The sequence below is a fragment of the Geotrypetes seraphini genome, chromosome 7, assembly GCF_902459505.1.
Source record: "Geotrypetes seraphini chromosome 7, aGeoSer1.1, whole genome shotgun sequence".
In the NCBI taxonomy this organism is placed as follows: domain Eukaryota; kingdom Metazoa; phylum Chordata; class Amphibia; order Gymnophiona; family Dermophiidae; genus Geotrypetes; species Geotrypetes seraphini.
The window spans coordinates 144,748,852-144,765,125 of NC_047090.1; the positions used below are offsets into that span (position 1 = coordinate 144,748,852).

The window sequence follows — 16,274 nt, forward strand, 5'->3', positions numbered from 1 at the left end:
GAGGCAGAGTGAAAAATCCTAATTGGATTCCACCTGCAGTCCATGCAAGTATGGGGAAATAACCCTGTTGTCTCCTAGAATGTCTCACCTATTGCACTGGAAAATATATTAATAATACCATAGGTGAAAACCGGCCAGTAAGGTACAGGAGAGAAGCAGAAAAGTGCATTACTAATAACAGTATTAGTGCCAAGCACCTATTGTGTAGTTTGGTACTTGAGGATCTTTTCTCCAATCAATATAATCTAAGACAGGGCTGCCCAAGTCCGGTCCTCGAGCTCTACTGGCAGGCCAGGTTTTCAGGATATCCACAATAAATATGCATGAGAGATTTGCCTGCACTGCCTTCTTGGTATGCAAATTTCTCTCTCATGCATATTCATTGTGGATGTCCTGAAAAACTGGCCTACCAGTAGACCTCGAGGACTGGACTTGGGCAGCCCTGATCTAAGACTAAGAAAATGTGGCAAAGCGATACAGAAATAGTCCCTGTTGTATTAGAAGCCACCATCCCAATCCCAAAGAATTTTAAGGCACAGCTGGATATGTTGCCTTTGCATATTGTACTTATGAACTCCAGAAAGAAGACTCAGCAAATGTTAAAGCCAAGTAAAACCAGTAAGTCTTAGCCATTGCAACTATCTCCAACACATCCTGGGTTATAAGCAAGGTTCATTCCTGTTGTACAATATGCCAAAATTAACCCAGTTGGAGATGCTGCTCCCAAGAAAAGCATTACAGAAATAGTTTATCAGATGCTATCTTGTTTAATGATGGTCTATTAAATGCATCTCTAAATAAGAGTTTTAACTAACTTCCCAAAATGTATATATAGTCAGATGTTATCCTAGGTTCTAGCGGCAAGTGGTTTCATGAATATGACTAAATCTAAAAGCACAGTACCTAGTACTCATTAGTGTGCTTTCCTGATACAAAGAACTTTAATGTTTGGCTAGCAACATACCAATTCATTTTAGAAATCTTAGGTGCTATTCACATACATCAAAGAAGACATATGAGTATTCTGTTTCACATATATGCCAATTTCAGAAAAGGTGTTTCATTTCTGGGTGCAGATTGCAGCGTACAGGTTTTTAGATATGTGTTTCAGGTATTCCAAGAATATGTGAAAGCCATGTTTTATAACAGCAGTACATATGAGGGATCTTTATAAAAATAAAGGTGTGGTACACCATATGAGGGCCCCTGGTGCCCTCACCAAGGCTACACAGCTCCCAATGGACCAATTCCTTGAGAGACCTCTCCAAACCCACCACCTCTGGGGGACTTTCATCCATCCACATATGGAGCACCCCACACTTTGCCACTAGAAAGACAACATACAGGAAGCATGGCTGAGGTAAATCTTCTGTGAGGCCCTTATTTCTAATTTCTCCCGTCGTTGAAATGGGGGGGGGGAGGGGGGAGGTCAGTGTGAGTGTTCTGCACGTGATGTGTTATACTCTAAAAATGAGCAGACTGCTAGACTTTGTTCTATACTGCATCTTCTTTTGCCAGGTACCTTATTTTTGAGCATGGCAGTGTTTTGCTCTATGCTGCATCCACTGGCAGGGAGGTTTCTCTTGACTGTTTTATTTTTTCTTTGCATCTCTGTATTTGATTTGTATTTTGGGTCAAGATGTCTATTTTCTTTGAGAGATGCCTCTATTTTTTATGTTATGTCTGCTTGCTTCAATAAGAAAAACATTTCAAACAAACAAACATATAGAAAAATTTTGAACACTTAAATATCTCAAAAGCAAATTACATCATTTTTCCATATAATCACCCTGTTTTGAGATACATTTTTCCCAGCATCCTACTAACAATGGCATCAGAAAAGAATGTTTTGGGTTGAGCGTGAAGATATGAAGTGCAGAAACTTTTTGAAGAATCCTCAGTACTTCTACTTGGCATTTACAGCAGTTCAAAATCACATATGACCCCTGACTAGGGGTTAGAACGGCTGCCTCAGTACACTTGAGTTCAATTTCCACTGCAGCTCCTTGTGATTCTGAGCAAAACACTTAACACTTTCCCCCTCTTCTATTAAACTGCGCTAGCAGTTTTTAGCTCAGAGAGCCGTACCGAATGGCCTGCGCTGCTCCTGATGCTCGTAGGAACTCTATGAGCATCAGGAGCAGTGCAGCTCCCCACGCTAGAAACAGCACAGTTTAATCGAAGAGGCCCTTTGTAGCCCCATGTAAACCGCTTTGATTATTTAAACTACATACGTAGAAAAAGCAGAATATCAAGTCCCATTTCCTTTACCCTAATTTAACCTTTGGGACCTGGAGCTGAGGGTTTTTTTAATGGTGGAAATGTGCTCACCCTTCTATCAAATTCATGTCCCCTGAGACAAAAATGGGACAACTTTGAGACAATTTTTAAATAGGGCACCTAAGTTTAGAGGGCAAGAAGGTGCTTATTTGGATCTTAATTATTGTGCACTGCTTAATACTTATGTATATAGTGGTATGTCAAATTCAATAAATATAATCTGTGTGTTTATACAGTAAAATACTAGCACAAATTCTGTAGAAAGTGTCTACACTTAGGGCTCCTTTTACTAAGCTGCGGTAGCGTTTTTAGCGCACGCTATGCAGAAAAATGAACACCAGCTCAATGGAGGTATTAGCGTCTAGCACGCGCGCTAACACCGCTAGCTCAGTTTAGTAAAAGGAGCCCTTAAAGTGTAGGCAGGTTTGCTCAAAAGCAGGTGTAAATATGTTTATTTCATAAAATAGGTATGTAACTTGCAACTGCTACAGTGGACTTTTAGATGTGACCTAACTTTGTAAGAACTGTTTACACACAAAAATAGTTTATAAAAGTAGCCTCTCTGACAAAGGCTCCCTTTTTTGAAAAATGTACTTACACAATATGTCAACTTTGCCACTGATTAAAAAACAGCACTATACACAAGCCACTTTTATTTTATATGTTTATAAAATAGCTTCTCTCTTATATTGGGTGTCAGGTCAAAAGCGTGCCAGGACAAAGGCGCGAGCAGACAACAGAGGGCAGCGCGGAGGCGCGCGCCAAAGAAAATGACTGTTTTTAGGGGCTACGATGGGGTGTGTGGGGGGAACACCCCCCCACTTTACTTTATACAGATCGTGCCGCATTGTGGGGGCGTTGTGGGGGGTTTGGGGGGTTGTAATCCCCCACATTTTACTGAAAACTTAACTTTTTCCCTCTTTTTAGGGAAAAAGTTACGTTTTCACTAAAATGTGGGGGGTTACAACCAGTGTTCCCTCTAAGCGGGCGGGTGTTGTGAGCAAACTTTTTTCACTGTGAGCTAAAAATATCGGGCGCCAGCAAGTTATGAGCCAAATAAATATGTTGCTTTCTACCACAGAACTTCCTTACGTTTGTATGGAATCTATCCCCTTTCAACTTTAGAGAGTGCCCTCTCGTTCTCCCTGCCTTAGCTACTAAGTCTATTCCCTTCAGTACCTTGAATGTTTCTATCATGTCCCCTCTCAATCTCCTCTGCTCAAGGGAGAAGAGGCCCAGTTTCTCTAATCTTTCGCTGTACAGCAACTCCTCCAGCCCCTTAACCATTTTAGTTGCTCTTCTCTGGATCCTTTCGAGTAGTACCGTGTCCTTCTTAAAGTACCAGTGCTGGACGCAGTACTCCAGGTGAGGGCGTACCATGGCCCGGTACAGCAGCATGATAACCTTCTCTGTCTCTTCAGTCCAGCATCTGCCCCTTCCATTCACTGTCTGTCTTTCCCTGCCATCTCTCCTCCTGCCCCCCCCCCCAATTTGGTCTAGCATCCATCATCTTCCTTCTGTTCCCCTCATGGTCTGGCATCTCTATCCTTCCCTCCCCCCTGTGGTTTTTAGCATATCTCTCTTCTCATTTCCTCCACTCAGATCTGATCATTCTCTGCTCTCTCTTCCCTTTTCTTCTCTGGTCTTCCTTCTCTATTTTCTGCCTCCATCTAAATTAAATTCTTTCTTACTATTTAGTCCCGTTTCCCTCTTTTCACTGTGTCTACACACAGCTTGTCACCCCTTTCCCTCACCCCTCCATTATCTTACTATTTTCTTCCCCCTTTATTTATCTCCTCCTTCCATCCAGTATGTGTTCTTTCCCCACTTCCATTCAGCATCTGCTCTCCCTTCTCAACTGACATCCATCTGCCTTCTGCTCTCTCTCCCTTCTTCTCACTTCCATCATCTGTCCCCTTCTCTCTCTCTCTCATCTCCTCCATTCCATCATCTGCCCCTTCTCTCTCTCTCTCTCTCTCCCCCCCCCCAACTTCCATCATCTGCCCCCCTTCCCCTCACCTTTGTGGGTCACTTTCTTTCCCCTGAGGGTGGCTCATGTCACAGGGGAAGCTTTGGCCGAGCAGAACCGCTTGATTGACAGTGGAACTTACTTGATTGATGTCGATGCTGGGGCCCGTTGCCGTTTGAAGGAAAAAAAAAAAGGTGGAAAAAAGGAACCTGTAAAGGCGAGAGGAAGGGAAACCTCCAGGACAGCTGCTTTTTGCCCTCCTTCAGCGGCCCAAGAGTTCAGACCAGCAGCGGCAGCTCTGTATGCTTTTAACTTCGGCACAGAGCTGCCCCTAATCAATAGTTTAGCGCGGTTTCATGAGGCAGCCTTTGATAGCCGGCCCGCTTCGATGATGCGATGTGGGCCGGCCTAGCAAAGGCCCCGAGGCTGCCTTATGAAACCGCGCTAAACTATTGATTAGGGGCAGCTCTGTGCCGAAGTTAAAAGCATACACAGCTGCCGCTGCTGGTCTGGAGGTGCGGAGACAAGGCAGGAGGCAAACGCGGTGGAAGGCAGGAGTCCCGGCGAAGGCAGGAGTCCCGGCACAGCGACTGCAACAGGAAGTTGCAAGTCAGCTGATGCCGGCCTTTCGTTGCGGCGGGGACCGAATCCTTCGCGGACCGGCAAGATTTTGTTTGCGGACCGGCGGTTGAAGAACTGTGCTCTACACTGTGTGCGCTGTGACGAGAAACATGTGCGCTGCGAGGTAATATTTTGTGCGCCAGCGCACCCCAGCGCAGCTTAGCGGGAACACTAATACAACCAGTGTTCCCTCTAAGCGGGCGGGTGTTGTGAGCAAACTTTTTTCACTGTGAGCTAAAAATATCGGGCGCCAGCAAGTTATGAGCCAAATAAATATGTTGTCAAAGTTGCTGATACATGAGGACGAGGTATTCAAAGGAATTTTAGGCCTACACGCTAAATTAAATAACGTTAAATAATATTTTTAAGAACACAAAACAACGCATTAATTCTTGAAAGTACAAAATTCTTTATTTATTTTTTTTTTTTTACCAGAAAAACTCAAATTTATTTTAAAACAGTCTACAGAAATTGTAGGGATGAAATGATATCTTAATAAATGTTTTACAACAAATGTAGTTATGTCTGTTACATCCATATGTGTAAACTGTAAATTAAAAACAGTCCAGAAGACAATACGTTTGATGCTTTCAATTTCTAGACAATCTATCAATTCCAGCTTCTACACAAAAGTATAAATACATTAAAACAAAATATTGAAAACCATTTTATTGGGCACAAAGTTTGCCTTCAGTGAGAAGAGTTCACTCAATATGTTGTAGAATAATTGTTGTGAAACTGGAATGGAATCAATTCTTCACTCAAGTTAGATATCATCAATATCTTCATCATCATCCCCAAGAAGAGGCGGTCGGAGCGTACGCGAGTCCGGCTGCCTCTCCTTGTTGGCGAGCTGAGCGGACCGTCGGGATCGACCCCCCGCACCCCCTAGGTACGCCTCTGCAAGTCTTGCCTTGCCCGGATTTGCCGCTCTCTTCCGGTGTTACTCCCCCCCCCCACCCGACTCTCCTCTCGCCGCCCTGCCATCTGCCGTATGCCTCTTTCGATCGCCCCCCTCCCTGCTCGCACCCCCACCCCAACGTCCGATTCCTCCCCCAGCCTCCCCTTACCTTTGCGACGCGTTACATGGACTGCCAGCTCGCCTGCCTGCAAGCACGTGTGTGCGCTGTGACGAGAAACTTGTGCGCTGCGATGTAATATTTTGTGCGCCAGCGCACGCCAGCGCAGCTTAGCGGGAACACTGGTTACAACCCCCCAAACCCCCCACAACGCCGCCGCCATCTGTATTAAGTAAAGTGGGGAGGGCTCCCCAACAAAATCCCCTGTCGCAGCCCCTAAAAACAGTCTTTTTCTTCGGCGCGCGCCTCCGTCTTGTGCTCAGTTGTCGGTGCACGCCTTTGTCTTCCGCATTACTGTCTATGAACCCTTATATTGCCACACCACAGGTATTTCACACAAAAGGTTAGATGCTCACTGAACTTTTTGTACATATAAAATATTCACCTACCTTTACACAAATTGATTTACATATTTGTTTCTCTATGTAAACAACCTATGTAAGATTAATCTCTATGTTCACATGTAAATGAACTAGAAAGAATCTCATAAAGAAATAGTTACACATCCTTGAAATGTGGGATTGTTTGTTTTTTTACCAAAAACTTCTGCAAATTCTCATACTCATCTATAATGGTAATAAATAATGAGGTATTTTTTGAATGATTTTGCATCACTGCAATTCATTAACTATTGGAATACAATTTGGTTTGTAGGAAAAAGACATGGAAATTGTTCTGTGTATAAATGGAAACCTTCACAAACACTACTTCAATGTGCTAAACTTCAAGAGTTCATGTTGCAACACAGTTTTAGGGTGCAAAGCTATTATTCCTATCGTTTCTTCTAGTATATCTACTATAGTCTCCTAAACAAAGGCCAACTTTAGATCAAGAAGATCCTTGCTTGATAGTATCAGGGATAAAACTACAGGTCTCAAGTGCCCACGGTCGATTACCAGAACTAGTCTTGGTTAATTGGCCTTCGTGTGGGCTATTATTGATCCGAGTCTTTCCCTTCTATTTATATATTTTTCATATTTATTTTATTACTATTTAAACAACTATTTTATTACTATTGTTCTTTATATTCAGTAGTACTGTATGGTACTTAGCTCAGGTGTTGTATGTTGCCCGGCTCTCTCCGCTGTTGACGCTTCTGCTTTTAATGCTGATAAGCGATGGAAGATCTCCATTTCGCTTTCGTGTAATACTGAGAGCTTCTTCAGGACTGAGCATTGCATTGTAACAGTTATTTATTTGGTGTAACCACAATTGGTTCTCAGCTTGCTATGATCCATTTTAGATCACCATTTGCAAAATTCTTCATTTATTTTCCCCCCTGTGTTAGTGCATCATTTCCTCTTACAGCCTTTGTTAGATTCTAAATCCAAACCAAGATTATTTTCCTAACTGGTTACTACTGTAATGATGTTAGAATTGAAATAATCCTCTTCTGCATGTCAGCATCAGCAGTTGTTTGAACTCTTGCATTCTGTACAGATGCAGACTAAGTGCTTTCTAAGAAGGTTACTTGGGAGGAGCATTACAGTAATCAATCTTGAGAAAAACATGTGATTTAGCTTTACAAGATTTTTCCTTTCAATAAATAAAGTTGCCAAGAACCTAAATATAATCCACAACATACCCAAAACTACAGCTATGATACTCTCAAATACAATTTAATACACAGAGTGCAAAATATATTAATAGGAGTCTGCGTTTGAGGAAGAACTTCTGTAATGACCCAAATTAATATATAGTGATAATGTGAATCCTCAATGGGGGATAATGAGCTCTAAAAAGCCAGTCTAGCCATGAACAGGGACTTCAGCTTCGGTGCTCAATTAGGCTCCGGTTTCTTTACCAGTGTGAGACCTGACTCGCCGTTTTAGCCGCACACCATCATAGGAATTCACAAATGTGCAAAAACAAAATGTGACTGATTTCAGTGACAAAAAAATGTGTGATTATATAACAATTAAGTTTCTTTGAATATCCGCAAGCACAGCTCCTGTGATAGTGGTCCAGATTCAAAGACGTGCACAGATTTTCATAACAATGAACATTACACTTAGCTTTTCATTAAGCGCTTCCCTGTTCCATCAAAATACAAGAATAACGGTTTGACCAGGCTTGGTTTTAGGGCTGACTGTCCCTTCCTCGGGAACCCTACAAGAATTTCTTTCTATAAATTAAGGGCAAAAACTTAGGGCTCCTTTTACAAAGGTGCGTTAGGGCTTTAACGCACAGAATAGCGTGTGCGCTAGACCTTAATGCCAGCATTGAGCTGGCGTTAGTTCTAGAAGCGTAGCGCGGGTTTAGCGCACGCTAAAATCCTGTGTTCACTAAAAACGCTAGCGCACCTTAGTAAAAGGAGCCCTTAGTGTTGGAGTGCATGCGGTCATTTGCCGCGGGCTGAAAAACATTGTTATGAAAATCTGTGCTCATCTTTGAATCTGGGCTACTATCACAGGAGCTGTGTTTGCGGATATTTAAAGAAACTTAATTGTTATATAATCACACATTTTTGTCACTAAAATCAGTCTTTTCTAGGTTTATACCTGTTGAGAACGTTTTTCGTGTTTCTTTACTGCCAGAATCTTCTCATCATTCACTTCCAGTTTAAACATGTCCTGAAAATTATAATCATAAATACTGTATATAGTTGTAGTCTTGCAGCAAGATATGCTGACTTCACTGAGTTTTATCTGATGTTTCTGAACCTTAAAAAAAAATAAAAAAATAAGAATTCATATACATTAAACTATACCGCATTAAAGTGATCTGTATAATTAATAGTAGTAAGTTTTGTGTGGAAAGCCTCTGTTTATATAGCAGAATTTACATATATAGCTTGTATACACATATAAACACAGGTCTTAGATTGTGGCTATTTAATCTGAAGAATTGGCACAGGATGTACAGATTCAAAGGGGATAAGTTCTGTGGGTCTAGAAAAATATACAAATTTCCCATTTTGTAAAGCAAAGTACGTCCCTGTTGCCTTTACACCTGCTCCAAGGCAGATATACAATACATCAGCTGCTTACTCCTTTGGGCCTCGGATTTCTACCGGCAATTGAGGGGGTAACGATGATGACCTCTGTGGTGTCTAACATCATCTCAAAAATTCAAAAGTGTCAAGTTCAAGTTGTATTTAAAATTTGATATACACGCATTGTCAGAATTTCAAAGCGTATTACAAAACTAAAAACGGGGAGAACAGTAATATACATAGACGAAATTTGGACAAACTTATAAATAACAGAACTGATACAAAAGGAGGAGAGGAGGAACTACAAATGTTATAGTAAAAAAAGAACAGATAAGGGTAAGCACAACAGGGCAGATTTAAGAGGAAAATAATTTTTTTTTAAAAAAAGAGAAGTTAAAAAACCTTTAAAAAAGGGGCTTGATCATTGAGGCTAAAAATGATATGAGCGAAAAAATGCTCATATTCAACAAATTAAGTCTCAAAGGCATCCCTATATAGGAAACTTTTTTCCCTTAATTGGAAACTCTTGGATATATATTTTAATGAATTGGGCACGTGCAGAAGTGTTGGCAAATATATACAGTATGTGTTGCAAGATTGCTGTTTACACACATAGATGCTGGAACTCATACATGTATTAAACTCTGAGTGATGATGCTCATTTTTAGAATGTGTTGGTTTGTGAAGCTGATGCTTCTGCTATCCATTTTGGCAAATATTTGCCAGCATCCTGTTTTGCAAAAGGTTCAGGGGTTCATAATCAAAACGGAAATGCATCTAAAATCCCGCCTAAATCGGCACATTTTTTGAGAACTGCCTAAATCGACACAATTTTTTCGAGAACTGACATCAGCCAATCACAGAGCGGCGCAGGACTAGGCAGGAAGCGCAAAGGTCACGCTCCTGCATCACACCGCTCTGCTACCAAAGCCAGCCATCCAGCAGGAGAGCGCGCTGGACCACCGCAACTTTAAAAAGGTACCGGAGGGAGGTGTATTTGCTCTATAAGATGCACCCACTTTTCAAACCCCCTTTTTGGGGGTGGAAAATGTGCATCTTATGGAGTAAAAAATATGGTACGTCTAAAACCCGTTTCGATTATTGGTACTTGGACAACCTGTCTTTTTGATCATCCCAGTGCCGATAATTGAAACGGGTTTTGGCTTCTCCTGCTTGTTTGACCTAGCCTTGCTTTATCAAAGGACCTGTTATCCGTGTACCACAGCTGCATAGTGACCCCTGATGCAGGCGTTTTTAGATGCCGAAACACAGTGCTGTGTCAGGTCCACAGCTTATATATGTGTCCTTGATTGAAATAAGTTGATTTTACATCAGTGATCTCCATTGGAGTGCTCATTGTCCATTCCTACTTCCTGTTGTGCCATTTGAACCCGTGGGTTTCTTGTCCTGTCGGACTTCTGTTGCTTGCTATCAGTATTAGACATGTTGAAGGAGGGCATAGATGGACACCGTTCAGACTGTTTGATCTCACTTGATGTATCTGGGGTCTTTGACACAGTTAATCTTTCTGTATTGCTCTTTACATTGAAGAGTTTGGGTGTTCAGGGGAAGGTACTTGAGTAGTTTTCGTCATATCTGACAGGAAGATTTTTCTGTGTGAGAGGAGGACAAAATGCCTCAGAGAAGATGATGATTAAAAAGAGGTATGCCTCAGGGGTCTGCCCTGTCGGCACTATTATTTAACATTTGTTTATATGTCATCACTTGGACAGGTTTTTTTGAACTTAGGGGTGCAGTATACAATATATGCAGATGACATCCCTCTTTTTTTCCCCCTATTGATAGACATTGGAAAGACGCTGAGATGAGGCTGAATCAGTGCATGACGGAGGTCTGTGGATGGATGTCACAGCATACATAAAACAGAATTAATGATAGTGGAGAGGGAGGATATGACTGATGTGATTAAATGTATGGATGTTTTGGGGGTACAGATTGAGGTGAAAAAGGAGATTATGATCTTGAGAGTCTGTTTAGATTCGGCTTTGAATATGGGTAAACAGATTATGAATGTCACTAAGAAGGGTTATGCCCAGCTCCCTATGTTGTATAGGCTTAAAACCATTATTGACACCTTATGATTTCAGAACAGTAGTCCAATGTTTGTTTCTATCTAGGCTGGACTATTTTAATTCTTTATTTTTGGAATTGGCCAAAACAAAGTTGACAGCCTTACAAGTCCTGATACATTTGGAAGCCAGATTGATTAGTGGCGTTACAAGAACAGCACACCCCTACTTTGAAACGCCTTCACTGGCTACCAGCTGAACAAAGGATTCACTACAAAGTGTTATCTTTGGTATATCAGATTCTATAACAATATACACCTAACTGGTTCTAGCTCCTATGGGAGGTTTATAGATCAAATAGAGCACCGAGATCAGAGGGTGGCATGAAGATTAGTAGCAAAAACAGCTGAGAATGTGAGATGTGGTTACGAAAGTAAAAATATCCTCTATTGCTGAAATGTCTCTTTAGAACAAGCTGCTGGTCACCTGAGACTTTGTACTGATCACTATAGTTTTAGAAAACTGTTAAACACTAACCCCCTCTTTTACTAAGGTGCGCTATGCTTTTTAGCGTGTGCTAATCACACGCTAAACGCTAACGCGAGCGTGTTATCCTATAGACGCGTTAGTAAAAGAAGGCCTAAGCTGTTTGTGAATTCTTATTTCTAGAATCACTTCGGCCTAAGTTAATCTCAGTCTTTTTGGAAAACAGCTTCATTTTTTTTTCTGTATAAGATTGTGGAGCCCATAAGTAATTAGTTTTACTCATCCATGTTGAATAATTAGTTAGCAGGAATTCCTAGGTTGTACATTTGTTGTCTGTTGAGAGTGCGTGGAGTTACTACTCCAGTTTGATGTGAAGGATTTTTTTGTCAATTGCAAGATTTGTGTTTAAATAATGTATGTTTATTGTATGGAAACCACTGAGATTCCAGGTGGTATATAAATTTATTTATTTATTTTTAATAAAATAAAATAAAAAAATGTAATTCCCACAAAAAATGCTGTAATGACTTCTATAAAATCTGAAGGTTTGAAAAGTCTGCATACCATTGGGTCTTCTCCCTGGTTTAGGGCTGCCACAGGTTCTTGGCTCTTATCACCCCTGAGACTCAGAATCCTCTAAACCTGAGGATTCACTTTGAGGGAGTTAAGGCATTGACCCTGGCCACCAGTCATCCCAGTCCTTTTTCCGACTAGACCTCTGGTTCCTGCAGCAAAGCTTTCCACAGGGGAAATATACTCTGCAAAGGTAAACCCCCATGCACCACAAGCAGCAATACTTTAGACCAGGGGTGCACAAACCTTTTGACTCGTGGGCCACAATGGGTTCTTAAATTTGACAGAAGGGCCGGACCAAGAGCATCTTTTCTATCCCTCCATCCCTCCCATCCCCCTGTGCAGCAGAACCCTTGCCCAGCTTCCATCCTTCCCTCCCTCCTTCCCTCCCCCCTGTGCAGCAGAACGCTTGCTCAGCTTCCATCCTTCCCTCCCTCCCTCCCATCCCTTTTGCAGCAGAACACTTGAGCACCCGCCCCGCCGCGCAGCCAAACCCCTGCTGACCCTCCATCCTTCCCTCCCATCCAAACCCTGATGACTGCGAGCCCTACATACCTCCCCCTCCAGAGCAGAGTAAGGCTAGCAGCACTCTAAACAAGCTGTTTTGCGGCCTTCTCTCATCAGGGAATTCCCTCTGCTGCCCAACGTCAGAACTGCACGCTGGCTCTTCCCTTCCCTTCTTTGAGTGATGGCGCAGCAGCGGACCTGGGCCAGAGGAGGAGAAAGAATCGGCGGAGGATAGGCAGGGTTCAACGCGGCAGGCAGGGAAGAAGGCAGTGTCTGGCGCGGCATGCTGGCCCTTACCTTCCCTTCCTGGAGTTGCAGCGCAGTGGTGGCCAGCAGGGAGCAGTGGCAGCAGGCAAGCGGGTGGCAGTCAACCCGCGTACCCCCGGTGCGTGGGACATTTTGAAGAGGTACAACGGGATGGGTGGGGGTGTTTTAAAAAGTTACCTTCACTTCATAAGACGCACCCAAATTTCCACCCAATTTTGGGTGGAAAAAAAGTACGTCTTATGAAGCGAAAAATACGGTATATTAAACAATCTTATAAGAAGACTCAACAAGGGCCGTGTTTTGGCTAAACAGCCTGCCTCAGGAGTTCTAGAATTTATGATAAAAATTAAAATTATAAAATGACTATCTGGATATAAAATACCTAAATTACTGTACATAAAAATGTGAAACATTAAGATGTTACAAACGTTAATAAAAACTAAAAATATTACTCATAACTGAATCAACTCACATGTAGCAAACACTAAAGAAGTAGAAAAGTAGATCCAAGATGGCGATCTGAGAGCAGGACGCGCTGAGCTGCGTGTCCCAGGATCGTATTCGTTTGAATTTTCGTAGCGGTTTTTACTTACCGCGATGCCGAAGAGACGGGGCCGGAGTGCCGCTTCTGCCTCGCGGCGTCCTGGAGCCCCTGGTCTCGGAAACATACAGGATCTCCTGAGGCGCATGCAAGAGGCCACAGCGACGTCGGATGGCGGCCCGCAGAGGACACAGGGAGGCGAACCCGTTGTGGATACTCCTGGGCCCGATACCACGCTGAGCCCTGACGTTAGGGCACCGCCCCCGCAGCCCCAGACGACCAGCTCTCCCAGGGGCGGGGAAACCCCGGATTCAATGGTTTTCTCCTCTCCAGAGGCAAGGAAGGATTTACTGGAGAGCTTGGAGGTTGGGGCCCACTTTTCCAGGGCCCCCATGGAGATGTCTGGGGGAACACCATCTCAATCTGAGGGGGAAGGACAGAAGACTCCCCTCGAAGGACTTCAGGACGGTGAGCAATTTACACTTACACAAACTCCAATTGTACTGATTAAACCTGCAGTAGTGACTTTAGACTCTATTTGGGACTTAATGGCTGGTTTTGTTAAAAATATTACTCCTACATTTCAACAAATTGAAGAGAAAATTAAGGAACATGATAAGGAACTGAAGAACTTAAGAGAAGAAACAAATACTTCTAATTCATCAATTCAAAAAATAGAAAAAGAAATTGAATCATCGAAACAAATTCAAGAGATCTTAGTTAAAGACAATATTAACCTAAGGAAGAAGATTGAAATGCTTGAGAATAACTCACGTAGCAATAATTTAAGGTTAATTAATTTTCCAAGAATCGAGTTAGTAACACCTAGAGATATGCTTAAGAGATATCTAATGGAAAATTTAGAGATATCCGAGGACTCATTACCACCATTTTCAAGGGTTTATTACTTGCCTGATAAAGAACAAAATCAACAACCAAAAGCAAAATCTTCAGATCAAGAACCTTTAAATATTTCACAGGTTTTAGAAACATCTGAAAAGGATTTAGCATCACCAACCACTATGATTATCACCTTAGCTTTGCCAATTGACAAAACATGGTTGTTAAAACTTTACTTTAAAAATAGACAAAAAAGCTTTCTTGGTTATAAAATATTAATGTTCCCAGATCTGGCACGGGAGACGCAAAGGCGCCGCCGTGAATTTCTTCTTTTGAAACCTGGGGTTTTATCTTTGGGGGCAACTTTTTATTTGAGACATCCGTGTAAGTGTATTGTATATTATCGTACGTTTAAATATGTGTTTTTTGAACCATCACAACTGACTAACTTCGTGGCTATGTCTCGTCTGAATGTTAACAATCTTTGAGCCCTATAATTTAGATATTGTGACCCCTATCTCAATGCTATAGCTCTCAGTTTTCTGTTATTATTACTGTTCTTTTTTTTTTTTTCTTCGCCAAGTTTCTTTAATTCTTGGATCTTAATTTGTGGACTTGAGCATAAATAGTATAATTGTTAACTTAGGAATTATATTACTATTGTATTTGATATCCATTCTATTCTTGCTTTCTGTACAAGTGTAATACTTGAAATTTTAAGTTGAAAATAATAAAAATATAATAAAAAAAAAAAAAAAAGAAGTAGAAAAGTCAATAACAGATACATTTGCAAACATCAATAGAAATAGAACAAATTTGAACTTATACTAAGTGCAAATATAAAAGTGTAAATAGAAACATAGAAACAGAAAATGACAGCAGAAAAGGGCCACGGCCCATCCAGTCTGCCCACAACAAAGACCCACCCCCTATCTACCTCCATGAAGAGATCCGACATGCCAATCCCATCTTTTCTTAAAATCTGGCACGCTGCTGGCCTCAATTACCTGTTGTGGAAGATTATTCCATCAATCAACCACCCTTTCGGTGATCACCCAACCAGACAAATGTAACCAACCAATGAAATAAGACAATAGGTGCCATCTTTATGAAACAAGAGTGATTGTATGACAAGAAGATTAGACTGAAACGATGGAAGGACAGAAATCCAAAAAATTTCAAATTCAACATTTAAAAACAAAAAAGCACAATAATACGGGGAAGACTAAACACTATTTTACCAATGCAAATGAAGCTATGTTAACAACCCCTCAACAACCCTCGGCAGGAGGGATGTCCACTCCCTCCCGCCACTGGGGCCCCTTACCCCCCCGCCACTCCCAGACCTTTCTGACGAAGGCGGGCCTTCCCCTTCCCGGTGCATCCTGGGATGCACCAGGGAAGGGCCTAAGGTTCTGATTGTCTAAGGCTCCCAGGGGCTCCCATAACAGCAGATGAAAAAAACAGGCTAACAACTCTTAATTGTCAGGAGTGCAGGAACACAAAACCAGACTCAAGAAAGCTCTTCTAGTTTTATGACCTTAGAAAGCTGATCTTTATTCAGCTCCATCCTGGTATCACCATCAATGAGGCTGTAGTGATCCTTACTGCCCATGAAGAAAGCAAATTAAACAGGCTTTAACTAACATCAGGTAGAAAAAGGGGAAGAAATGATGATTCTGGACTGCTAGAATTGCTAGTTCTTTCCAGGGCAAGGGAATAAGAAATAAAAAGTGAAAAAAACTTGGAAAAAATACTAACTTTTTTTCCCTATAAAATAGATCAAAACTATAAGTATAAGTCAAAGAAAACAAAAAAATAGTCAAGAAAGAAAGCTACCCCTATTCTTACTTAGTACCATTCATAGGTCTTCATGTTTGGTTTAATTTTTTCATCATTTATGCTTACTTCTTTCTCTTCTTTTTACTTTTATGTTTCTTTCTTTTCTTTATTGCAGAGGAACTGCAATGTCTCTTACACTGTAACTGCATTTATATTATTGTATGGATGCCTCTGTATTTACATGCTTTGTTGTAAAAAATTAATATAAATTTTCATGAACTTAAAAAAAAAAGAAAGAAAGCATATTAAAAAATTATTTTTTCTTCATATATTTTCTTGGCTTCTAAAACTTTTGCCTATATTC

General features: G+C 41.5%; 1 protein-coding gene across 2 annotated transcripts in view; it reads right to left on the reverse strand.

Annotated features, from left to right (window-relative positions):
- Window positions 1-8,399: 8,399 nt before the first annotated feature.
- The window catches only part of LOC117363772 (myosin-9-like), a 201,935-nt gene continuing 194,060 nt past the window's right edge, over window positions 8,400-16,274 (reverse strand). For both annotated transcript variants that reach the window (XM_033952064.1, XM_033952063.1), the window contains one exon: window positions 8,400-8,612. In XM_033952064.1, the coding sequence (XP_033807955.1) occupies window positions 8,584-8,612 (29 nt within the window). In that variant the 3' untranslated portion in view covers window positions 8,400-8,583. The remainder of the gene's footprint in view (window positions 8,613-16,274) is intronic.